The sequence below is a fragment of the Sander lucioperca genome, chromosome 1, assembly GCF_008315115.2.
Source record: "Sander lucioperca isolate FBNREF2018 chromosome 1, SLUC_FBN_1.2, whole genome shotgun sequence".
NCBI lineage: Eukaryota > Metazoa > Chordata > Actinopteri > Perciformes > Percidae > Sander > Sander lucioperca.
This window is the reverse complement of record NC_050173.1, coordinates 45,230,025-45,257,106: the sequence shown is the minus strand read 5'-3', so window position 1 is coordinate 45,257,106 and position 27,082 is coordinate 45,230,025. Positions and strand designations below refer to the sequence as shown.

Sequence of the window (27,082 nt, the reverse complement as noted above, 5' to 3'; positions counted from 1 at the left end):
AACGCAACCAATCTTTTCTCTCACTTGAAAGGTACCATCCCAGCGACCACAGCGGGAGTTTGATAATGCCGGCCCATGTTAACGTTAGTCTGCCCACAAGTTTTGTCCAACATCCTAGTGGTTCTTCTGCTGTTAGCAGCACTAGCGGGGCGGAAATAAACCAGTCAATCATGTCGTCTTTTGCGACCATTGCCCATTGCCCAAGTGAATGTGATAGTAGTCACAGCTTTTAGTTTTATTTACATTATTTGCATTTACATTACTAACTTGTACTGTTTTGTTAAGGCAGATAAAGCATGTTTGCAAAGTTAAATATTTACATTTAGATTTTATTCAATATATTCTTTTATCACACAATATATTCTAAAACAAGCCATGTTTGCACAATTAAATGTTACATTATGTTATTCTATTTTTTATGTTAATAAACTATATTCTAAACTTTAACTAATGAACCCTCTGGTTTCTTCAGGCTTCAGTCATTGTCAGGATACTCTTCAAACTGGCAGCATTATCAAATTATATATCGTGATAAATACCAATATTGATCAATATGGAAAAAAATTATTGTGATCATATTTTTTACCATATCGCCAAGCCCTAGTCCAAAGGTTGTTTTAGTCGTGCAACAGCAAACTCCGATTGGACAGATAGTCTAGCTAGCCGGAGTTTAGAATTACAACACAAAGAAAGTGGAAGGTAACGGACATCGGCTGAAATGTTAAAACATAAACAGCGACCGAGACAGAAGAAATCAAACAGTCACAGACTCACAGTTTTTGCAAAAAAAGCAATAATAGTTATGTTAAGATTAAGAATTTGTCGTCTCGTCTTTCCACCAAATAATAGAAAAGTATTGATAATGGTATCGATAGACTCGGATCGTTAAGCGGTCTCGAAAATGGTATCAATGTCAAAAAAAATGAACGATCCCCATCCCTAGTTATGAAGTTGTGTGTGTATTGTCTATGTTGTGTATTGACTGGGTAAGCTGCAAATGGATTGCCATTCCCGGGACAAATAAAGTTGTCTGACTCTGAAACATAGTTGGATTTGATAAGATGGCTACTGTTGAAAGACAGGATTCTTGAAAGAAATTGTGAATTAGTGCAGCATCAGGCCACTAGTGATGCATCGGTTTCCAGGAGTTCAGGTGCACATTTCTTGGCATCTTTAATGTAAATCAAGGTTTTTTCGAGTCATTTGAACCAAAGACCCATGCAATAGTTTTGTCCAGAGAGGACAGTTTATATTATCAGTCTATTGTCAGGCTCCTGTGACCTTTAACCCTTATTTTCTCTTGGGTGCTTGTATCACTGCCATGCTACTGTTGTAGATGATAAACTGCTTTGGATGCCAAAACTCATCAACTCGTACAAAGAATGTCGATGTATTATGATGACAATCCAATCTCAGGCTACATTTACATTGCTACGTTTTGGTTTTTAAGCAGTGTTTTGAGCCAAAAGCGATCTCCGTGCACACAATGTTTTTAGCTCCTGTAGAAGAACTAATCTCCGTTGAAACTAACCCGCCAAAACCGCATATCTCATGAGCATTCTCATATACTGCATGCACGTGTCGGGGTAGACAGGAAGCAGCATGTATACTTTTCCTGTTGCTGGTAGTTGCCATGGTAACAGGTAGTAGCTTGGTTTTAGAGAACGAAACGTCATGACCCAATCAGGCGGGAAAACATTGGCGTCAGTGTAGGTGCTGCTAATGGTCTCCGTTACCCCGCAGATTCCAAACCCTATTTCTCCAGTTTAGGGGCTCAAAAACGCCAGAGCAGTGTGAATGCGAGGTGTAAACGTAGCAGAAGATATCCGTTTTTGTACCAAAAACGTATCAATGTAAATGTAGCTTCACATTCATCTCTCTGCCTGTCCAAAGTTCTCTTATTACAATCTGATGATCACACAGCATTGCACCCTCTATCCCTCTGCATTATCTCTAACCAAATTGACCTTTCTGTCTTCCAGCCTGGCCTCGTCGAAAGAAGCTGCGGCGAGGAAATCTGCCACCCCGATGCCGCCCTCCGAGTTCCTGGACAAACTCATGGGCAAAGTTTCGGGTTACGACGCCAGAATTCGACCGAATTTTAAAGGTAGGAGCTGCCACCAAGACTCAGTCGGATAAGACAGGAATGTAGCCAAACAATGTCCTGACCTGGTAATCTGTTGTTTCTGCATTTCCTTACCTTCTCTAAATGCCTTTTTAAAGGGTTTAGTCAAGGTTGTCACCAAGAAAGGTTTGTATTCATTTGTTTAATTAAAAAAAAGAAGAAGAAAAGTTTATATATATATATATATATATATATATATATATATATATATATATATATATATGTATATGTTACTTAAAAATTCTGTTGCTTTGTGTGTAATTATCCTAATGTTTTTGGTTGTTCTCAATCTGTCGATCTCTTTCATTTGCCCTTTGCAGTGTACAACAAAGGTAATTCTGCCCATTGCTCAACTTGCTAAATATAGCCTAGAAGTAGGCTATGTCAGGTGTTAGACTCTGAAACCCCATTTCCTCTCTCTCTCTTTCTTTAACAAAACCCTGTCCCTGCACCGTTAGCCCCGAACACACTGTAAAACAACATTCCCATTGTGATATTTAGGATCCCTAGTTATCATGGTGCTAGCTGGCTACATTCCTTGATACCCACACAGTATCCTGAGTGCTTGTTTTGGTGGTCAGGGGGTAATGTGCCTCTCTTCCAAGACTGGTCTGCTAAATATGATTTCATGATAATGATGATGGTGATGCTGGTGAGGATGTTAATCTAATATTTAGTGTCCTTTCCCTGAATGGAAGCCCCCTATAAAGACACATGTCAGAGGTTTCTATATTAAACGTTCTCACATTAGGAACACATTAATACAGACAGAAAACTAGGGCAAACCTCCATTTTCATTAAAGTGTATGAATAATACAACAAGTTTTGAAAAGAAAAATTGTCTCACCAAGGATTATTTTTGAAATTTCAGTGCACAATCACAGAAACAAAACTGGAGCTGGCCTCAGTTTCACCTTGTGTTTTTCAACTTAAACTGATATCCTGTATGATTTAATAGCATAACATGTTACATTTGTGCCTTGTTGCATGTTAAATACTGACATATCTTAGTTTTTAGAATGGATGTGAATAATTTTTATCGCTGTATATTTAGTTTGGCGGGTCATTTGTGTGTTCTGAGTGTACAAAATATTAGTCCCCTTGTGATATTCCACCTTCATGTGGTAAAATCTCCACTCTAATCCAGAGTATATGCTCTGTTTGTCAAGTATCAAAATCCCTTTTATCTGTTCTAATATATATTATTGTCTGCTCTAATATATTATATCACATATATTGTTGTTTATACCTAACTTGCAGGTGTCTTCCTTGACACCTTGTGATCTGGAGAGATAAAGCTTATTCTACAGTAGTAAATCATTTTAAATTGCTCTGGATAGGAACATTGTCGATCAGTAGGAAAAGGTTCATGTATTTTCCCTCCAAATTTTAATTAAAATCAGAGCCATGGTTATCTGTGAGAAAACATTAAAGTTAAAATGTCGATCTTCAAATGTACCAGTCTACCTTTTAGGTAGACTTGAAGATGACATTGACGTTGATGCAAGTTTCCTCAAAAGCACGTCAGAATTACAGAGTTTTTTTAATTTGGTTTGACTAATTTGATTTAGCGTTAATGATGCTCGATGCACTCTTTCTCGTGCTTACTTATTCAAATGTAGTACTTTCATACACTGCTGGTCTGATTTTGGCAAAACAAAATAGCCAACAGAGAGGGTTAGAAGTCACAGAGGACCATAAATACCCCTGTGAACCCCGGCCAGTGGAACTGATAAAACCTGGAGGGATGATGTTCTCTATCTTGTTACTGATTGGCTGTCTGCACCTCCTCTTCACATTTTCAGCGGATTTAACAGGTGAAATTAATAGGTGTCCTGATGTTTTGTACACCGAGCATACGGGGGAAACAGACTGCTAGAATGTGCAGCAGTGAACCACAGCTTATGAATGCTGCTATGGAACTTTCTTCTTTTTTTTTTTTTTGCTGAGCCCATAATGGCATAACCCATTATATGGTGATCTTTGTAAGTGGGATATCGCAGCTCATGCAGGATAGAATGGGGATGGGTGGAGGGGTTTCACCGTGACAAAGTGTGTATTATTACAACCTGCCGCGGCTGCAAAACAGCTGAAACTGCCTGTCCTTCCGCACTTGCCTAGAATTTTTTGGGGTGTTTTGTGAGGCATCGTCGGTAGTCCATTTTGGAGACCATTTCTATTTTTTAAATTGCATTTCTCCTCAGCTCTGGTTGGCAACAATCCAGCGTGATTTACTGCGACTAGTGCTGCATTGACGTTTACAAATCAAGATTTAAACAGGCCGACTTGACGGTTATTTGAATTTTTTTTTTTTTTTTTTTTTTTTTTTTACATTCTTCTAATATGATATAATAAAAAAAAAAGTTAAATGCAGATGAAAGTACACTCTGGCAGTGTGTTAGACATGCAGATAATAATAACAATCCTCCAGCTGATGTCAGTGAGCTTTCAAAATTTCACTCCCATCCCCAAAAAAAGAAACCTAAAAATAATTCAAATTGATGCTGTTAAAAAGGTCAGATATTTCTGTCACTTTCCTTTGGGGTTTAATGTGTACCAAAACAATCTGTGATGAAGACGCACATACCCTGGAGGATGGGTGCATCTTCTATGTAATCTGCTAAGCTAATTGTGTCAGGGGCCATTGTTAGCAGACGGGGCCTGATGTGGATTTCCAGACTCTGTCATGGCTGTCAGGTCGACAGAGTGGCATAGTGTGAGCTCCCTGATTTGCTCATTCATGCAGTTTCCTTTATTTTGTGTGTGTGTGTGTGTGTGTGTGTGTGTGTGTGTGTGTGTGTGTGTGTGTGTCCTACCAGCTAACTACGCCACTGCATTCATCACATTCATGAAATAAACAGCTTGACAGCTCTGCTCCTTAATAAACTCTGGAGGGGAGAAGGAACAAAAAATAAATGTACAGCGTGAGGCGGCGTCAGTGAGGGTTTCTTAGTCAACCAATATATTAGTAATAGGCTATAACTGGTTTGAGACATGTAAAACTACCATTTTAAGGTTTAACTGTGAAGAAATATCCGTAAAATTAATAATTGTGAATTAAATTATACTCAAATTAAAGGACCCCTCATTTTGTGTTAGACCCACACCGAAACCTCTCAAGGAGCCCTAGGTGCCCTGGAACCCTGGTTTGAGGGACTTAGTTTGGTATGAGAATGAAATAATAATACAATTTGTCAATAACACTGATCATATTAAATGTTGGGATATTGTGAAAATGTAATACTGTGTAATGGAACACTGATAAAATGAAATGAAATGACTGAACTATGGAATTACAGGGCTCCTTGAATGCAACAGTTGGAGAGGTTCATAAGGACAGTTTGATGTCACAGTGTTTGCTAGAACTCATCATTCACTGTTGCTAATTCAGAAATCCGAAATAATGGGGTGGCTGTGGTTAAGAGATAGAGCGGGTCGGCCCTCAACCACAAGATTGGTGGTTTGATCCCAGGCTCTTCTGAATTGAGAGGAAACTGATGTCTCCGTAAACTAGGGCTGTTCGATTATGGAAAAAATTAGCATCATAATTATTTTGGTCAATATTGAAATCACGATTATTTAACACACTCATTGACTTTTGGAAAGATGTTGCATTTATTGAACTTAAAACTCAACGGTGAAAACCCCTTGAACTGTGAAATTTCACTTAATACTTTTCCCATTTTAACTTTTTTTCCATTCAGAACACAAGACAAAATAAGAGTTTTCTTGCAAAACGTAATGTGCAAAATAATTGTTTTTCTTGATTACATTGTTTTTGTGATCGTTAGGAGCCAAAATCGTAATCACGATTAAAATTTGATTAATTGCACAGCCCCGCCATAAACAGCACTGTGAGATTCAGGACAAAGTGAGAGCAAATTGCCTTTATGAACCTCCACTAATTACCTACTATCACAATGTTGGACAGTTTAGACCCATAGACAGTTAAGGGTAACTGAAAGTGGCCAGAATGCAGAGTGGTATAGCGGCTAAATGGTAAGAACATGAAAGTGCAGCTAGGTTTCCTCATCCGCCTACACAACTCATCAAATTAGCACTAGTCCTGCTAATTTTGCCGTGCAGCAACAGTGGATGGAGGGCAGGGAGGGAAACAGGGGAGGGAAGAGATGAGATTTGCCGCAAGCTACAAATGTGCCAGCATGAGAGGAAATTACACCGATCACGACCAGGGGTCCACTGTGTGGGCAAAAAGCTTCCGATTGATTTAGCAGGTTCCTTCATCAAACAGAGAGGAGAGCAAACACTTCTGACACATTCGGGACAAGCCATTTATAATCCATGAGTTCATCCGTTATTTCATTCTCTTCCTGCTTTGTGATTTTTTTTTTTTCTTCCCCCCCTCCCCTTTTTGTCTTTCCTTCCTTTACTCCTTTCTTCCATCCTTCATTCATCGACTCATTCATGTTTTGTTAAGTTGCTTGATTCCTTCCCTGCACTTTTCTTGAAGTTCTTTTTCTGTACCTCACATTTCACATTGTCCCTTTCTTCTTTCGTATTCCTGTCTACTTCGTTTTGTACTCAATCTTTCATTCTCTCTCAGTATGTGTACATGCTTGATACCTTCTTTTACTTCCCCATCAATCTTTCTTCCATTACATAACAAATTATTCGTCTCATCTTATTCTTGCTGTATTGTAATTGGTCATATTTAAATTGTGTACTTCCCTTAAATGTAATCTATGTATTCATTTCTTCTGTCATTATTTGCTCCTGCCTTCCAGCTTTTTTTTAAATTTTCCGTTGCCGAACACATTTCTCATTTTTACTCTGCCATCTGTCCTTCATCCCTTCCTAAGCATTGTTTTTTTATCGTGTCGTCATTTCTTTAAACATCCATTTTCCTCTTGCGTGAATGAAAGACAAGGTCATTAGTACAGTGATCGGCCCCATGCATTTTCTCTCCTTTGACTTCCCTCCTTCCTCGGGCCTCTTCTGTATTCGAGCCCATCCCGCTGTTTCGTAAAACAAACTGGACTCCTTTGACCTGGTTGACAAGCTGGGCAGACAGAAGCTATAACGTTCCTCCACAGTGGTACAGGAAGACGTAGTAGAACAGCAACAGCAGGCCTTTCTAATCTACTGGCCCTGCAAATGAATGGCCGCATGTTGCTGTGCAGATAAATGAGTGTATGCGCGAGAGCGAGATAGGGACTTACAGAGAGACCCAGCGAGGGAAAGGTGTTTGTGAGTGTCTATTTGCATGAGTAAGAGTGTGGATCCTCTTGTGTCTAAGTGTGTGCATGTATGTGTGTGTGTGTGCGTGTGTGTGTGTGTGTGCGTACACTTGATGAATGGCACAGACTGCAGCTGCGACTCCGCTCTCCCTCTCCGCCATAACCTTGTCCTTCCTCATCACTCAAGCCGAGCAGCAACGAGGACATCAACCGCGAGCGAGCTTCTGGTTTTAAGCTCACCCAGAATGGGCTGCTAGTGATCCGGCTATCTATTCCCTTCCCTCCCCTGCCACCGCCATTTCTCCCTGCAAAACTGAAAGCAGTGCCTGAAAAGACCCTGAACGCGTCGCCAACCTTAAATTGCATCCGGGTTGTGTGGGTCTACTAAAGCAGATCTCTAGCTCGCTTGAACAGTCACTGTGACTGCCGGAGCTCGGGTTTGCTTCTTCGGATGCAATCCCTTTATTTCATGCTGCTCCCACGGTTGGCCTGGCAAAGCTCCCTGCTTCTCTCTGCTCTTAACCCCTCTGGGGTCTTAGGGTATTTTCAGACAGATGATCTTGGCATGCTCCGATATTGTCAATTTGTAACAAATGTAAGCAGTAGTTTCCAAAAGACTTTTTTGTATTCATTCAAGTTCAGCTACAATAATAGATTAAATGTATGTATTCATAAAGTTGTAAAAATTAGTTTTAGAAGTGTGCTCGAATTTGTGAATAAACATGACCTTACCCATTGTGACGAACCGTTTTGGCCACATGGGTAAAGTCTTTGGAATGTAACAAGCACAACCACTCATCTGCTCCATTGTTTTATACAACTAATCTAATCTAAACCAAGAGTTAGCGGTAGGAGGGGTAATGGCCCTTTACACTGAATATGCAAAAGAGCTGTTCATAGCTTAGAGTATGGCTATTCAACTGTTCAGAGAGACACATTTTCAGAAAGCTCAGTGCCCCCCGGGGGCTGGAAATTTCCCTGAGCTTTTGTCAATAAAATAAATGATATCCCCGACATCAAAATTCTGAGTGAAGTTTAGAAAGAATGAAAAACGCAGACATAATATAAACCGTGTGGCTTTACCGCTGGTAGAGAGGATAGGCTAGTTTGTTTCTGTCAGCACAAATTTCAAGATTGGTGGCAAACAGTTAAACAGGAAGACTACAAACAGACAGCTTCCATTTGAGCTTGTTTGTAACAATCAGACTGCATGCAGACAGAGCAGATTGAAATGTCGCTTTTCTACATATTTATGCCTGTTGAACATATTGATTAAGTATTGGCTTTTCGCTCACAACATGTTTTTTTTTTTTTTGCAGTAACAAGCGTAATCTTAGTTGTCATCATTTTGCACCAGGGGCCTTTGCTAATCTTCTCTGTATTGTTCCCAGTTTAGTACATGTACCTGAGTTCTCTGCTGTGTGTGGAGCGCCGACATCGCCGTTCAGAATGCCGTCCGTCTTCCAAAATACAAAGCTTATCTCCATATGAATTGTGCTTGAAACTGCATGGCATTTGATCTGGTTCACCATGGGCGTTGTCCAGTGTGACATCTAGAGATACAAATACGAGGGGTTGGGTTTGCGCTGTCCTGTGGAATGCTACCTTCTTTAACTAAATATTGTAACATTCTTTATGTTTTATCTCATTAATGTAATTTTACAAAATCACAATTATTTGGCAGTGGACACATTGGAAAGTGTAAATTATAAGGTTTCTGTCGAGTTTTTTGCCATGACCGTATGATATCAATTTGTGAAGCTATTAATCTAAATACACGATGAATTTGTTCTAACCCTGCTGAGCTCTGCCGACAGAGCACTCAACCCCAGAGGGTTACATTTTATTCTGATCCAAAAAAAAAACCACCACTGTGTCACATTGCGTCTGAGCTGAATGACACACTCTTTCTCGTCAGAACGAGTGGACATGAGTAAATGTACAACGTACGGCAGTATATTTACATGTTTGGCTTCCTCCTTTCTCATTCTCTCTTTCCTCTTTTTTTTTTTCTACACAGCTGGAGTACTTGTTACTACACAATGCTACACTATACTCCATACTGCACTTGTGTTGTGCTACACCCTCCCTGTTCCTCTCTGCATCTCCTTTTCTCCTTGCCAGGGTTGAGCGTGCCGAGGTGGGACTGTAGTTATTAGCTGTCGGAGCTTGACGTTCATTTGGTGTTATCAGCACTTGTTTAATGGCTACTTAATGGGATTAATGGGCATAAGGTAATGAGCGTGGGATGGAGGAATGGCTGCGGGGGGAAAAAAAAACGAATGGGTCATGGAGGTGGGTGGGGGGGATGGGGGGGTGGTGAAGGAAGGGAGGGAAGGTAGCATTGCAAATGGCGAACAGACTCTAAGGGATTTGCTTACGACAGGAGATCGGAAAGAACTGCAGATGGCAAAAAGTGCAATCCAGGGTCTCACGCTGCAAACACAGACTATGTTACCACTAGTTTAGCGCCAGAATATTGATGCTAACACAGTTCCCAGTGGGCTTCAGTATTGCTCAGTTATGTATAACACTTGCAGCACATAACCAGAGCTGAGATACAAACTGTAATATCTACACCCTCCTCCTATTATTCTTTTTTCCTGAGAGCTACTTTCTATAAAGATGCAAACACAGAAATCTGCTGGAGTGAAGGGACATACTTTCCAAAGGAAGGTCTCGTGGCTCTTTTAGTATTCTAGGTAATAGCCCTATCCTTTCCAAGCCAGGACATTTAGATGGGGACTATATTGCACAGAGCGAGGAATTTTAATGCCGTCGCAGAGGTGACTCTCTACTGAGTTATGACGAAAATATTGATCACGCTTCAACGTCTAGTGGGAGCAGGCGGAACGGCAAGGGCAGCGAAGAGAGGATTATTGAAGAGGGTAATGGTAAAAGGCAGCCAAACGTACGAGGGCACTCAAGATGGACTGAAATAGAGACCGATAGGAGGGTGGGGGAGTGGAGTGGGCAAATGGAAAGAAGCAAGGATGTATGCGCTGATTGTGCAGCCAAAAGTAGCAGTTGAAATCCATATATTATCAAGAGCTAAAAGAGAAATGATCAAACTAATAATTAGAGCCCTGTCAAATGAGCCATGTTTTCAAAATTAATGTACTCCATAATCCACTCTTCAGTCATACGGTTTGCTATAAATACCTCACATCATTATTGTTTCTTCTTGATTCTAAAGATAGTAATGTTGTGGAATCTGTTAAGCTTCCCTCTGCAGTCCACTGGTCCATGGCTAATACGTTTGTAAGGAGGGGAATGCTGCTTAATAAAAGGCCATTCAGTCCTCCTGTGGAATCCCGTCACACCTCTAATTACCAGCTTGAGGAAAAAAAGGTTTAAGCTTACCGTATCAGTCTAAAAGGCCTGATGGAGAGGTTTACACATAATTGTTTACCGCTGTGACACAATCACGAAGGCGGTAAGCTGCTGTTTTCAGGCTCTACATGGCAGAAGTGTCGGCGGATGCAGGCAACTTGGGAGTACACCAGAGACAAAAAACTAAAATATCTCTGTTTTCCAACACAAATGCAAGTTTTTGTTTTGTTTTTACACCTCCCCTACTAAGCCAAGAGAATTGATTCTGCACAGCGCTAGTAATTAGCTCGCATTATGAGATCCCCACTGCCAGCAAAAAAAAAAAGCCCAAAACCAAAGCTGCTGTGGTTTTAATGCCAGGATCAAGTGCTCAGATGTTCGACAGGCTGCCTGGCCGCGGGGCTAAGCCTGGGTTTAGCTCTGACACAGAGAGTCTGCTGTGTGCAGAACAGGGAGGAAATATTGCCTTTCATGGATTCAGGCAGATTATAGAGTTTAAGTCACCTGTCTACAACAGTTCATGGTCACGACGAATACTTTCCATCTATCTTAGGAGCCATTTCCCATCTCTTTTTTTTCCAGGCTGACAATGACAGATTACAATATCGCTCCCAGACTTCGACTCGGCGTAGTTGCCATCCCTCACAGTGGCAGTTGTCAAGTACAGCAAAGCAGGCCAGGCCCGGTTTCCTCAGTTCAATGCAATTCGGAAGCAAAATAGGACATCAATCAACAAATCGGAAGCTATGAAAAGAAAGAAAAAATACTCCTCTAATGTAGTGCGAGGACATTTGTTTGGCTTTAGTTCAGAGTAATAGAAGGAGAATGTACATTTAGATGAAAAACAAAAGGCTGTCTGGTGACATTTCTAACTTCTGTTGAGAATTAATTGCAAAGAAATACACACAGATGGGATCATTATTTGCTCAGAAAACCTTTACATGAGGATATTTCTTTTAATTCACAATCTGTGAGACTCTTGGGTATGAGCAGTAGTCGAGTATGTGTATCTTTCTCCACCATAAAGAGTGACAGGTGAAGTGTTGTGGTTTGGCTGAGTATCTGCCAATCAAAGGACAGAAAAACTTGTCTTTGCTTTCTGTGCTTGCTTGAACTTTTTAGTTGAATCCGATAAGCCACTGCTCTGCTATGATACATCAGTCTTTTGTAGAACAGACATCAACTTTCCGGGCGGGAGTGAACACGGGAAAAGGCCTTGTCACTGTGAAAAAATGTATCGTTCGGCCTTAACTTCCAATTCCTTGACATTAGCAGGTCGGCATTTTTCCATTATAAATCAGCCTCCGTGCTGACTAAAAGTTCCTTTTCTGTGGTATGACTGAAATTATGTGGCCCATTTGGAAGTGGTTGAAGATTTAAATTTTTTTTTTTGAGGTGGAAGTAGAACCTTTTGTCATTCCGATGGGCTCCATTTCACCAAAATGACTTCAAATTAATGGCGCCCATTCGAAGCAAGACGTGTAATTTCATTTCCGATTTGGAGATCATTTCTCCATTCCTATGGGATTACAGCTTCATTTCTGTAGCGGCAGTCTAATTATTGCGAGGGGAATAACGAATTAATTTTGAGAACTTTGTAACTGAAGCGATTTCACTTCATTCGGGAGTCAGTCGAGTCATTCTGGAATATGTAACTCACCACCAACTTGTTGCCCAAAAGACAAGTAAAAAAAAAAAGGTAAAATTTCTTTGAAAGCCAAATAAGGCAAAAAAATCCAAACGAAGCCAGTTTGACATGTAGTCTTTGCATTCTCCCCGCCCTTTCTCCTCTTCCTCCTCTTTCTCTCTGGCCTCTTGCATCTCCTTTAGTGCATTTTGCTAGCCTTTCTTCAGCTCCTCTTGACAGAACTGCATTGCAACCCTTGTCCTCCCGCTCTTCATCACAGTGCATCGCCTCTCCTGCCCGCTGCAGTATGGCAGTCGATTGTTCCTCTACAGACTCGTGCATCCCTCCTTCCTGCTATTGCCTTTACAGTATGATGCCCCCCCCCTCCCTCCTCCTCCCTGCCCCTCCTAAGTCTCCCCCACTGCCATATGCTCGCCCCCGCTGAGTGTTGGCAGCAGTGCGACACCTTAGATAATCAGGTCTTGCTGTCTTGTTCGCTCCTTGATAGACAAAGCGGTTGTTTTCCTTAATGAGGACAAACAACGTATAGTTGGTAACGTGTTGTTAGAATATGCTGTGTTTAATTCTGATCTTTTTTTTATTAGACCCCAAAGGCTCCAAAAATGAAGCTACTCACAAGAAAGGTACTTTCCTTTTCTTTTCCCCCTTTTTTCTTCCTTTTTTCTTCCTTTTTTCTTCTTCTTCATCTTCATCTTCTTCTTCTTCTTCTTCTTCTCTTCCCTGACCAAGGTTTTGTGTTTGTTTAACCACTCATGCGATGATGAGACATTTTCCAAATGTTAAGAAAACTAAGAATGCCTTCTTGGTTTAAGTATATAGACATTGCCATGTGTTGTTGTAGGTTATGTTTATCAAAATGGTCCGCATTGTATTGTCTCGAAATCACTGTAGAACATCTGGTGACAGGAGCAATTAAGCTAAAAAGTATTTGTCAAGCATCAGCAATAACTCAAGCTTTACTTAATAATGAATTATGTTGACACCGACATGTTTTTCTCCCTTAATGCCACACATTATTGTTTCATTAGTGACAATCACCTGTTGGAAAGCATGACAACAGTTAATTCCTCCAAAACAGCAAATATGAAGCTGTTTATCCCAGGCCTGTTTTATCAGTTTTCTCTGGCAAAACGAGGCCTTTTCTGAGAAAGTAAGTTTTTTTCTGTCTCTGTAGACACACAGCTCTTTCTTTTTTAACTTGGCTTGTGCGAGGCAATTGCGAGTTAACTATGACATTAATGCGGTTAATCACGATTAAATATTTTAATCGTTTAACAGCACTAATCTGTCATTGTCTAAACCCAAACATAAACTACAAAAGGAAAGTAAAAACTTTGTCTATCCACCCCGTGATTCAGATCTGCTCCAAAATCTATGGAAATCAGGCCAGTAGTTTTTCTGTAATCCTGCTGACACACAGCTCTTTTTTTTTTTAACTTGGCTTGTGTGTAATCTCACCATCATTCTGCTGGTCAGAAAACATTATTCCTTAGCTTTGCAACAACCCTTTTTGCACTTGACTGTCTGATGTGTAGGTCTACTGTACTGTATGCATATATGACACTTGGCAACTTGTGCACATACTGTAGTAGCTATAGCATTGGACAACTCCCTGAACAAAGTCCCTACTGGGTGCCAAATAATGGTGCACTGTAGTGGGTCACGGGTGAGTGTAACAAGTGACAAGAAAGACATACATCTGCCTGAGACTGTGTGTTGTATGTTACACAAGCTGTTATACAGCGTTTTGATCACAAATTGTTTTTAAAAAAAATGTTTCAATTTAATTTTAGCAGGAGTAAATGAAATGCTGAAGTTCAGTTTTACTTTAGTGTGTAGTAAAATGTCTGTAGTGTTGTTGTATTGTATCTAGGGATGTAATGATGCACTCACCATACGATTCGATACGATTTTATGTTGACGATATGATTTTGTCACGATTTATTTTAACAGAATGAACTGCAGACAAACTACTGAAAAATATTCCTTTATTCATATAAACTGTGCAAAACAACAAAAATAGATTATTAAAACCCCACATCAAAATAACTTAATACATAGAAAAAAATCTATTCAAATAAACAATAATAGAAAACAATAAAGAATAAAGAACACGTAGTGAAGTCTGAAGTCAAAGATGTGAAATCAAAAGTAAATTACGCCCTAGCCCAGTTAAAAATTGCATTGTGACTTTTTTTTATCTCAACCGGTTGTATTCTTTACACATTTATATCAATTTTTAACCGATTCACGACGCATTGATACATCCCCATAGAATAGTATAATATACAGTAGAGTACAGTATTATAGTACAGTACAGATATAGCTCCATTATACTGCTCTCGATTTGTTCTGTGTTGATCCGTGTTGAGGAATCTCTTTCAGCCCATTTGTCTCGTTAGCTTAACATGCTAACGCTCATAGCACAGCATGCCCCTTTACACAGTGACTCCAGTCAGTCGTAACTAACTTGTATGTGGCCCTAATTTACATGCACAGACAGGAAGCCATGGTAGAACCCCCCCCCATACACACTCCAGGCACACATACTGTACACACTCATCTACATACTGTGGTTCATTCTGCCGTTTGTGCTGCAGAATTTTCCAGACAATTACTGCTGGTGGTGGAGCAAACAGCAGAGGTGATGCACCGGGAAATCTTTTTCGGGCAAGCCTGCCAGATAAAGTTTATGGAAACGTATTTCAATGTTTTCTTGGCAACAGAATATTCCTTAGTAATTATAGCAACAATGGTGAGGAAACACTAGAGGTCCCAGTGCTCAAAAAGTGGACTCGGGCCGCTCCGTCTTAAGAAGATTAAAACAAAAATTCAACTTCAGCAGCGTCTTTATCCGCAGTCCTGCAGATATGATCCTTTTGTGTCTGATTACTCTGGGTGACTAATGCCATTGTGAGAAACTCCGCTGGTTTGCACACTAAAGACCCCAGTTACCTCCTAAGCTTATTCTACTGGCCAATACTGTCAGCTTCATAGGAGACAATGTTTTATATTAGCAGGCAGCAGCCCGTCTGCCCATAGGCTGCTGCGATGCATAACTTACCCACTGGCTCGGCAGATGGAAAATGAAATGCAGAGCTAATAAGAAATAGTTTCTCATTTTAATGTTCAAATAGCAGAAGAGAATTATAGTTTAAGAAGCTAAGAGATGTGTTAGAGAGGAAGAGAATATCAAACTATGGCTAGACTTTGAAACTAGTCAACATGCACACCTACTATGATTAAGTACTTTTTTGTAGTTGAAATGTTGGATCAGCCATTGATGCCCTCGATTTTCTTAACAAAAAGTATGTCATACAGTATTAGTCTCGCATAGCCAGACTATGGCTACACCGTCATTCTGGAATAAACACTCTGGCTTGTTTGTACTTCTTTGAACCAATTACAACTCTCTTGGGCGGCCCTAGGCCCCCGATGCAGCAACAGTGCCCTTTCAAATTAGATGGTGGAGATAGCAGAATGGGCCTGATTAGCCAGACTAGCCATAAAGGGTTAGAAGCAATTCTCCAGTTGTTGGAGTCATACAGATTTAAAACAGTCAAAGGCCACACTGTAAAACTTTTCACCGTAAATTCACAGTAACATACTGGCAGCAGCTTCGCCAGTAAACTACTGTTTATTTACAGTAAGCATACTGTTTTTAAATGTTAAGGTATTTTACTGTAAATAAACAAACTCTTTCTTACTTTGTTATTTGAATTTACAGTAATATACTGGCTGCAGTGTAATTCCTGCCTTTTCCTTTATTTTCCCAAGATGCATTGGTGTTAACAGTAAATACCTGTAATCTGTAACATTCGCAGATAGTGCTGTAATATTATTATTTTCTCCCAGAATGCATTGCCATTTACAGTATGATCCTGTATAACATTAAAACAGTAAGATACTGTGAGAGTTTAGCTGTAAATTCACATCAAAGGTTAACAGTGCAGAAAAGGTCGGTAAATTCTCTTTTTAAATGAAAAGTTTGCACAATTTCTTACTCTCTTCAAAACACCCAGATTTGAAGCATAATTCGAATCAGCTCAGCTTATCACAAGAAGACTGTTAGCTAGTTAACTATCCAGGAGGCTAATTCAGCAAAGAGGGGGAAAAAAACGCTATTAATATTATCATGCTAGCGCTAGTTTGCATGCTAACCATAAACTGGGTGATAAAAAAGAACCGTTAGTATCTGTCATAGTGCTGTCAGTTAAAAGCATTATTAACGTAAACCCATTTTAATGGCGTCAATTTTTTTTTGTTGTTGTTTTAGTAGTAGGCTAACGTTACGTTTTGAGTGGATGGCGAGCGCGAGATGCCGAAAAGGATGCCAATAAGATTATGAATGGAAAGTTTAGGTTACTTTTAAAAAGTTGCCAAATGGTTCCATTGGTTCTGTGTGTTTTGTCGTTGTGAACTGAACTATCATCGCAGCACGTCCAGTCTGAAATACCACTTGATGGCCAAGCACACAGCTGATGCCAATTCTCCGCCCTCTCGTCAAAGCCAGGCGACAAAAGCACAAAGCAAGCCGATCCACTTTTCCATGTTGATAAGAGCATTAAAATGAGAAAAAATAATTGGACAAAAAGAAATCTAGGGACATTTAGAATAGATAAAAATATGTGATTAATTGCGAGTTAACTATGACATTAATGCGATTAATCACGATTAAATATTTTAATCGTTTAACAGCACTAATCTGTCATTGTCTAAACCCAAACATAAACTGCAAAAGGAAAGTAAAAACTTTGTCTATCCACCCCGTGATTCAGATCTGCTCCAAAATCTATGGAAATCAGGCCAGTAGTTTTTCTGTAATCCTGCTGACAAACTAACAAACCCAACCGGGGGGGAAAAAAGTCCTTGGCGGAGGTAACTAGCACTGATAAAATGATATGCAGTAACAAACAGAATTTGCCCTCCAATATGGCTGTCAGATGTGGTGCTAAATCACCTGAAAGTTCTCTATTGACAACTACCAACTTATCAGAAAGGATTTGGCATGCTGGAGATTAAATCTCATTGATTTGTTCTGATCATGGTTCTCATTTTGCACAGCAGGCAATAAAAGAGTCTTTATTTCCCTTTAGTGCTTTGACTTAAGATCTTCGAAGCTTTTGCTTGCGATGATGGTTATCGACTTGCACACCTTGCTCTTTATTATCACAAATGGCACGGCTAATTTTACATTTTTTTACTGGCAGGCTCATCTCTTTAATCTGCAGAGCCAGTCGGCTTTTGAAAACTTTGGTGGAAATGTCAATTTTAGAAGAGGGGAGGACAGCAGAGGAGGCATGAAGGGGAAAAGATTAGGTTAATGTCGAAGGAAGAGAGGAAAGACGTCATACGCAAGAGGAGAAACGGGGTGATGGGAGACTGCGAAAGCTAAGGAAAGGACAGGCAAATGGGAGGAAAAGGACAATCTACCAAAGCAAAGGGTTATGAAGAAAGAGCAATGAGAGAAAATTAAATCATGTAGGGAATGGATGCAAAAATACAAAAAAAATCAAACAAACTCAATTAAAGGACAGTCATGGGCAGGGGAGGACATCAGGGGAAAGATAGGGACAAACAAATGGAAATAATAGACAAGAATGTTAAAGAAAGGACAGTAAGATGAGAAGGTAGGAGGGAAAGAAAAAGAGCGAGCGCAAAGGAAAAATGAGAACAATAAGGAAAGAAAAAAAAAAGAGTAGAGGACGACAGGAAAAAAAACAAAGAGAATGAAAGCAGAAGATAAAAAGGAATAAATGAATGAGTCAAAGAAACCTACGAGACCTAAAGCAGAGCACATACTCGACAGCGAAAGAAAGCCGTCATTGAGGAGGATACGTAGGAGCAAGACGAGAGGAGAGAAAAAGATAGGAACGAGGACACACAGAGAGGGAGGAAGGGAGGGAGGAGAGGAGATTTCTCTTCCAGCGTGTTCAGCAGAATCCAGTCAGCAGGTCAGGGCCTGAAGCCTGGCCGCGGCCGCCGTGGGCAGCAGCCGCTCTTCCTGATTAGAGGCTCTGCTCTGCCCCTTCTGTTGTGGGATGTTCAGCACCTATTACCCACAAGTCACCTCCTTCGCACCGGCGCTTTATATGCAGATTAATGTTAGGCCAATGGGATCTGTGTCCTCGGAACATATTCCGGGCTCTCCTTCCCCCCTCGGTGCCGTGCCATGTCGTCTCTGTGGATTTATGCTTATCCAAGTGGAGGACAGCTTTTTAATATGATTGCATAGTGCTTTTTCGAGAGGTGACACTTTAATGTGACGACTGCAGGTTGGAGCATATTGCGGTTATTTTACTTTTTTTATTATTTTTTTTTATTGAGAGCAAAAAAATAAAATAAAAAAAGATCTGCTGCTATGTAGATTTATGCTTATCCAAGTGGCCTGTCTCATGGAGAACACCTTTATAATGTGATTGCACAGTGGTGCAGAAAGCTAACACTGCAAAATGATTACTGCAGGCTGGAGCACACAGTGTGGTTTGCTGAATGTAAAGCAGAATACCCCCCCTCCCCTACACACAGTTTAATGCCCATCCAAATGGCCTATTTTAAAGAGTATAATGGGACTGCACGGTGCTGTGGAAAGGAAACACTTGGGTGTGATTGCAGGGTTTCCCTCAACTAAAGAAACTCCAGCAAAATCCTCAGACCTACACGACAAAACAAGTCATTTGTCAATGCCTTCCAGAAATGCCTGATACGAATGTTGTCTGATATATAGTTCCAGTGGGGTTAAGTTTAGACAAGAAAAACGACATGGTTAAGGGTGGAAAAATATTGTTTTCGTGCTTAAAAGAAACCGGTGTTGACAGTTGGTAGGAGACGGGATGCAAGCCCCGGTCTCTGATGTGGAAATCACACACTTCTGTGAAGGAGAAACCTGCTACACGTAAGCGTGTGATCGGGAAGGGCAGTAAAGTCTTCACTGCATGCTGATAGAGGGGATACTCAGATTTAATGCACCGCAGAAATGCTGAGAGAGAGGCTGCTGAGCTGAGTGTGCACATTTGATTTTAATTGATTTGATGTACAGTATTTCTTGCCGCTTTAGAAATGCTAATAGTTTTTCGCAATCAGGTGTCCCCTCCCCCCTCCCGAGCCCCGAAATTTTGCATCACATAAAAGCACTTTTATGTTAACTTTTTAACAATTCACAAATACAGTCTCCAGGAGGACGGTCTCAAAGGCTCTAGCAAGTTTGTATATTTTTGAAAGCATTCAAATAATAACTCTCCTCTATCAAAGGCACTTGACTTGCATGTATGTCATATTACAGTGAAATACAGATACAGGATATGGCTTTAGAGTTTTGCATTTGTTCCCGTATCGATTGATAAGAAACTAAACCGGCTACTGAACATGGGGGATTTAGCGTCATAAAAAAACATTAAGATCAAATAGTGAAAAGATGGCTTTGAATAATTTATGAATTTTTATTTAAAGCAATGAAAACTAATTTGAAAAAGTGTATATACTGCATGAAGTGTTTGTTGAAGAAAACATAATCAGTGTGTGGAGTCATCATTATCTCGGTCTTTCTGTAGTTTTTAGAGTAAAAGAGCAGAGCCGGTTCTCTAATTAAAAAAGTGTGCTGTATTGCAGGGAGTGTTGATTCAACTTTTTAATCCAAAATGAGAATTTTGATTAATATAAAGGCTCAGGGAACTGTGTCAGTTGTCTGTCAGCTGTCGAATGAAATTGAAGAAAGTTCAAATTGAAAATCCACCCGTCCGTTTATTATACCCTCTCATTTCAGAGTCGTGACAACACACAGTCTAAATGAATTGAAAAGATTTCTGAATGGTATTCTGAGCGCTACAATGCTGAAACCGTATTTAAATTATAAAACCTTTTATTTCCACTTTATCTAAAACGTAAAAAGGGTTATAAGGGGATAATATCGAATTGACCTGTTTTATCAGTGAGGCTGAGAGGAGGAGTGCATGCGAGCGTTTGAGGCATAAGGTGAGGGGGCGGAGTGTGTGTGTGTGTGTGTGTGTGCGTGTGCGTGTGTGTGTGTTACTCCACTAATCTCACATACCTTCCTCTCAAGATGATTAAAAGCATTGAGCTAACAGCGGAGCATCACGTCACACTGATTCATTGAGCAGATGACCATCTCTCTCACACACACACACACACACACACACACACACACACACACACACGCGCACGGAAACACATGCCCACAAACAACAAACAGTCCATCTGCACAAACACACGGTCAGGCATACAAACAAAAAAAGGAAGGATCAAGCAAACACATACGCTTATGTTCACACACACAAAAACACACCCGTGTGTACAGTGCCAATACTAACACCACACTGCTCACATTACTTTTCTTTTTATCTCTCGCTCTCTCTCTCACACACACACACACACACACACACACACACACACACACACACACACACACACACACACACACACTCTTTGCAGCATCACTACCTTTCAGTAATCCAGTGGAATAAAGCTCCAGTCACCTCGTCTCCGTCGATGTGTTGCAGCCGTAGACCTGCTATTGATTTCTGTCCCTCTGCAGTCAAGCAGCTGCCAGGCTGTCATGTCCGCCCGTCAGTCAAATCCTGGCCTGGAAGGTCCAGGAACTCTGCTTACTAATTCACTGCAGGCTTAGTTCACTGTCATGTGGCAATATGCTTTCTTCAGGAAAGTGACCTGTTACTTTTAGGATTTCTTTTTTTTTTTTGGGGGGGGGGCGCACGCTCTTACTGGGTGAGCTAGAGGTCGCCCCATTTTTAGGATGTTTTTTACGAGCCCTAAAATGCTCCTTAAGACCTTCAATGCAAAAAGCAGTGAAGCCTCCTTTCAGGCACTCACACTGTGTCACTAAGTATGATGTAATAGATAGCTAGATATTACATTACATGTCATTTAGCTGACGCTTTTATCCAAAGCAACTTACAATTACTATATATGTGTAACTAGGGGTTAAGTGTCTTGCTCAGGGACACATTGGTTGATGTATCTCAGTGGGAATTGATCCCAGATCTCCCACACCAAAGGCATGTGTCATATCCACTGCGCCATCACCACCCACCCAGATAGATAGATAGATAGATAGATAGATAGATAGATAGATAGATAGATAGATAGATAGATAGATAGATAGATAGATAGATAGATAGATAGATAGATAGATAGATAGATAGATAGATAGATAGATGTCTTTCAGGGTGCTCTGGCCCAGGATTAATACCTAGATGAGACTGTGTGTGTTAGGACAATATGTATAAACAGAGAGGGTATGAAAGAGAGGACATGTACATATGCAAACACATGCTGACAGGCAAACTCACAAACAAACAAACACGCACACACACACGGGCACACACAGTTATTCTCACTGCAAACATACACATAACGTCACATGGAAAAACTGAAAATGCTTGCAGGCATAATTTTGAGTAAATATGCATAGACACACACACACACCACACACACAGACACACACGCACACACACACACACATTCACACAGCCTCAGGTGATTTCTGACCAGGCTGCCATGCATCCATCCATCTCGCCATCCTCTCCTGCCTCCCACTTTGAATACATTTCATCTGATAATGAAAGTTGAACACCCCGTGGCTAAAAGAGAGAATACGACTGAGAGAGGAAGCACGAACAGAGGGGCAATGAGACAGGAAGAGAAAGGGGGGGGGGGGAAGCAAAAGAGGAAGAAATAGATTTATGAAGAAGGCGAATGAGAGATGAAGGAAGGGGAGGAGGAGGAGTAAAACATATCATAATGGCATTTCTGCTCCCTCGCTGGGGAGGAAAATGAAGTTTTTCCCCAAAGTTCACTCCATGAAGAGGCGTTGATGGATAGTTGAATATGTCGGCAGGAGAAACCGCTATTCCTCATCTCACCACTCCAATTAAAATGTGACAGGAAGTGTTTTTTCCCCCCGCCACTGATCAACCGCACTGTTTACCTCCTCGCGTGAAGCCAAAAAGGGTTTACTGTTCTATAGGAGGAGCCAGGTATACGCTTTTATATGTGGGAGAATAATGAGAGCTGTCTGTGTAAAGGAAGACGGATTGCGGCACAGTAAAAGGGCTACGGCATCTGCATGGGAATAAAGGCAGAAACAAACAAGACTGCGATGCAGACAGGATGTTTTTTTTCAGGTGTTGGATATGGCTTTAGAGACAGTAGACACAAGGAAGAGAAGAGGAGTAAAAACAAGTCTTGTTTCAATAGCGTTTCATAGTCGGGAGACGGACAGCACTTTAATGTTTCCCAGCTTTCGAGCATTTTCTTTCCCCCCGGCGTTTCACAGCCTTCGTGTTTATTGCCTCCTCCGTTGTCGTGTCTGGATCTAATATAGGAAAGACATTGAATAAAACAGCAGTAGCCGTAGCAGACTCAAAGTTACTCTCCTTCTTTTTTTCTGCCTGTATTCCTGCTTGTAGGACATGTATAGGAAGTCAGGGAACACCCTGGAAAGTTTGTTAATTTGAGTATAGTATATACCGTAAAAAGTGTTTCTCAATCAACACGCAGCAGCCAAATTAATGAGTATGCTATTCGGAAATGGCCCTAACCTCAAATTTGTCCTGCCCAAATCCCTGACCTCAACCCCATCCAAATACTTTGGGATGAACTCAAACGCCGACTGTGAGCCAGAAGTCATCACCCAGCATCTGTGTTTGGACCTCGCTAAGGCTCTTGTGGGTGAATGGGAGCAAATCCCTGCAGCCAGGTTTCAACATGGTGGAAAGGCTGAAAACAGAAGAGGGAAGCTCTGTTAGAGCAGAAAATGAATGCCCGTGGCTTTAGAATGAGATGTTCAACTAGTGTTTGGGTGTCCTTAAACCTTTGACCATTACAGAACCAGATGTTTGATGTTCCAGTGAAAATAAAGTTCCATTTACATAAAAGATGCCAGAATAGATCTGCAAACACTCTGCATTTGTGGCCAAAGAGCCTTTGAATGCCTTTTTCTTCTTGAACAGGATCTGTTTTATGACTTTTAGCAAACTTTTTCTTTTTTTTTTTAGAAGTTGAGCTGAGCGTTTGATAAAATGTTCATTATTTCACTGTTTCACTATGGAGGCAGGAGATTTATGACTCTTTAAAGTTCCCAGGGAATCCCTTTTATCATTTCTCTCGTTGGCATTCCAGCTCTGATGTTTATGCATGGAGGATAAAACCAAAATGATCACCTCCTCAGCCATCGTGTCCGGACATAATGGAAGAAAAACAGCAATGGGGAAAGAAAAAACAACCCTCTACTTCTCCTCTCTCGTTTCTTTCTCTCTCGGTCAAACTCTCTCGCCCTCAGTCCTGCTTGTAAAATGAGCCTTGTTCCTCAACTTCCACGAGCATGTGTGGGGAATATATATTAGTTCAATAAAAAGTAAAACTGCTTTCCCCGGACCATATAGCCTCACAGACGGCGCCCTATAAATATTTAGTGTCCTGCAGCCATTGTAGTATTTTTGCTGAAGGCAGCTCAATTGCAAAAAGAGGCGATCCTGCGTAATTCAGAGCATTAGTCATATATTTTGTAGCCAGCGACTTTTCTTCTCCCTTTGCTTTGTTTGTGGCTGTGAATAAATTTGGCCTCGCCGCTGCTGCGCTGAGGTGTCACTTACAGGAGTGCAAATTGGGCATCGGGAGAGGAGAGAGTTAAATAAAGCATAGAGCAGGGCCAAGACAATCCTCCCGATACCTGTTTACAACAATCCTAAGGCCTGATAATGGAGCATAACGGCTGTACCACCTATAATCTTTCTTCTTGTAAAAGCATGAGGTGTGTAGGTGGCCTTTTTTCTGAACCTCATATTACAATAGACCCGCCCGTGTGTGTTCAGCAACCAGTCAATAGGATAGTAACAACCATGTGTCTGCGACAGTATCTTTTTTGAATTTATCTCTTGCCAGCAATGCTACTAATTGTGGTGTGACAACATGAACGTACCAATATTCTTTGTTGTAGGAGTATGGACTGCATTCTGACAGACTGCAGTCACACCACAGTTTGATACAATTTCAGAACTCATCATTCTGACTCAGATATGATTTCTTGGTCTGATTTTGAGTTAATTTGACCTTTTCTTAGGTGAATACTTTGCAATTGCAAGTGTGGAAACACCGTAGAAGGCATTTTGCTGCGCGGTGAAAAGTGTATCTCCAAATTGTGAGCTTTTAGGCATCGGCGATAGATAACACATGCGAAAAACAGCAGTGGTCTTCCGTTGACCACCATGTGTTTTGTGGTTTCTTCAAATACCAAAGGTTTATGATTTTTTTTCTATGCCGTTCTCAACAAAACCTAATTCTTCGAAGCATTAAATTATCAAAATTGTCATGAACAAAATGACAACAGCCGTATCATAATCTATCTAAAGTAGTTCTATGATATCTGATTGTGTTTTTATGAAAGACACAAAGTGCTGTGACATTTGCAAAAGTTACTACAATTGAGACACACTTATATTTGTTTGACACAATGAAATACTGTGCACATAAATCTTTATTGTTATTCAAACGTTCAAGGTACTCCGAGAGTCCAAAATACACTTGTCGAAAAGATTAACTTCCCCCTTCCACCAACAACATCTGGCAGTTTGACTTCCTGAGCTCATCAAAACTTAAATCTGCTCCTCACACACGCACAGCTCAGACGCCTCAGCATGAAGTGAGCTGTGACAGGTCTCAGCGCCGCAGCGTTTCAGACTAGTTCTGTTCGTGAGGAAGTCCGGTTATTGTTGGCTGAGTCATTGTTGGCAGATGGGGATCAAGCCACCACCAGAGGCTTAGGCATGGCTGCACAGAGTCCCGGATTGATGCTGCAGAGACCTCTGAGTCTCACTAGATCAGGGGTGTCCAAACTTTTTTGAACGAGTGGCAGATTTGATAATGTGAAAATGCCCGGGGGCCAATGGTCCCTTCAACAATAAAAGTTACATAAAACAACTTTTATTTTCACTGTCACAATTATAACTTTTTTTAAATGGCATCTGTAGTCAGATAACCAAACTGTATGGAATACCTTAAACTTGAAGTTGATAAATATGTTAAGCTCATTCACTCTTCATTTTTAACATGACATTTTTAACATGACTTTTTAGAAGTAACGCAACATTTGTTAACATTTAAGCGTACAACATATGACTCTTGCTCTTGTCCTTCACAAACCGAGGCTGCGGGCCATATAAAATCTGGCCGCAGGCCATGATTGGCCCCCGGGCCGGACTTTGGACATGCCTGCACCAGATGATGGTGGGGAGCTGAGAAGAGTATGTCTGTAAGCCAAGGACTCAACTGGAAACCAAAACCGAAATGATGGCTCTTTTTGTTGTGGTGCATTCAAATGATATGTCATGTACTACGTACAACTCTAAAGCGAGAGATAGAAGACGTCGCAGACTTATTCAATTGTGCAACAAATCACGAATCACGTGCCTGAATGACGGAACATGTTTGTCAGGCGATTCCATGTAACACTGGACACCATGTGACTTTTGGCACGAGATCTGAAGTGAACCCTGCTTTCTGAAGTTGAAGCCCAAAGGTTTGTGCGCCAAGGCATAATTTCCTGGCTTGAAATGTTTTGATGCACAATCGGAACGACACACTGCTTTCTGCTAATGTCTTTTATTTCTGAATAATACAGTCTTGGATGTTGCCTTGGTCCATTCAGGATGAACGGGGAAAGGTAACTCACTTCAAGAATGATGCATCATGCCCTCTCTTGCCTTCCTGTTTCAGTTAGAATGGAAATGACGTGTTTGTTTGCAGGGATGTTGGCTGAGTCCTACTTGTCGGTCAGGTAGATTTGGTTACACTTTACTTGAAGGTATCTACATAAGAGTGACATGACACTGTCATGAACGTGTCATAAACATTATAAACAAGTCATAAACGTTTATGACATAACGCTTCTTTTAGTAAATGTCATTTGGTTTTTGTCATGACAAGTTAGGGTTAGGGTTAGGGTTAGAGGTCTAACCCTATGTTAGACATAGTCATGACAGTGTCATGTGTTCATGACAGTGTTGTGTCACTCTTATGTAGATACCTTCAAGTAAAGTGTTACCGTAGATTTTATATATACAGCCCAATATTACAAATTTGCCTCATGGGGCTTTACATCTGTACAGCATACAGCACCCTCACTTCGGATAAGAAAAAAACTCTCCAAACAAACGTTTAACAGGGGAACAAAATGGAAGAAACCTCAGAAAGAGCAACTGAGGAGGGATCCCTCTCCCAGGATGTACAGATTGTTATGATTGGGCTGTTACTTCCTTATTTGTCGTAATGAATGTGTAAACGGCAGAACAGCACTGTTTTGTAGTTGAAATAGAGGGAAAAAAGACACACGTTGGTCGTAATTTTGTTATTTCAAACTGTAAAGCCGCATCTCTGTTCTTGCCTGTATGAAAAAGGCAACGCGTAGACTGCATCAATTCTTCTTGGGTCTGTTTACTAGACATAATGACTTCAAGTATCAACTGGACATTGCTGGATTTGAGATTCCCCACTACATTGGCATCAGCAGTGCTCCCTGCAAGCCTTTATGCACCTGCTATATCATCCTAACATATGGCATTTGGTGGATGTGGTGCAACCTGCTGTTTAGTGCGCACTTCCAATCCAAAACGCCTTCCAGTGTAATGAGTGGATACATTTGTAGTAAGAGTGGCTCCAATGGGAACGGAAAGCTTAAGCTTGGAACAGTGAGGAGATACCGAACCAACAATAGCTGCCAGTTTTCTGGCAATGCTAAAAACTTCA

At 40.8% G+C, this 27,082-nt stretch overlaps 1 protein-coding gene across 2 annotated transcripts in view; it reads left to right on the top strand.

Moving 5' to 3' along the window:
• The window catches only part of glra1 (glycine receptor, alpha 1), a 137,438-nt gene that overhangs the window by 33,393 nt on the left and 76,963 nt on the right, over positions 1 to 27,082 (top strand). The window contains exons 2-4 of one of the 2 annotated variants that reach the window (XM_031317113.2): positions 1,983 to 2,107; positions 2,446 to 2,457; positions 12,889 to 12,927. In XM_031317113.2, coding sequence (XP_031172973.1) covers positions 1,983 to 2,107; positions 2,446 to 2,457; positions 12,889 to 12,927 — 176 coding nt within the window. The remainder of the gene's footprint in view (positions 1 to 1,982; positions 2,108 to 2,445; positions 2,458 to 12,888; positions 12,928 to 27,082) is intronic. The other variant, XM_031317114.2, reaches the window with a different exon arrangement.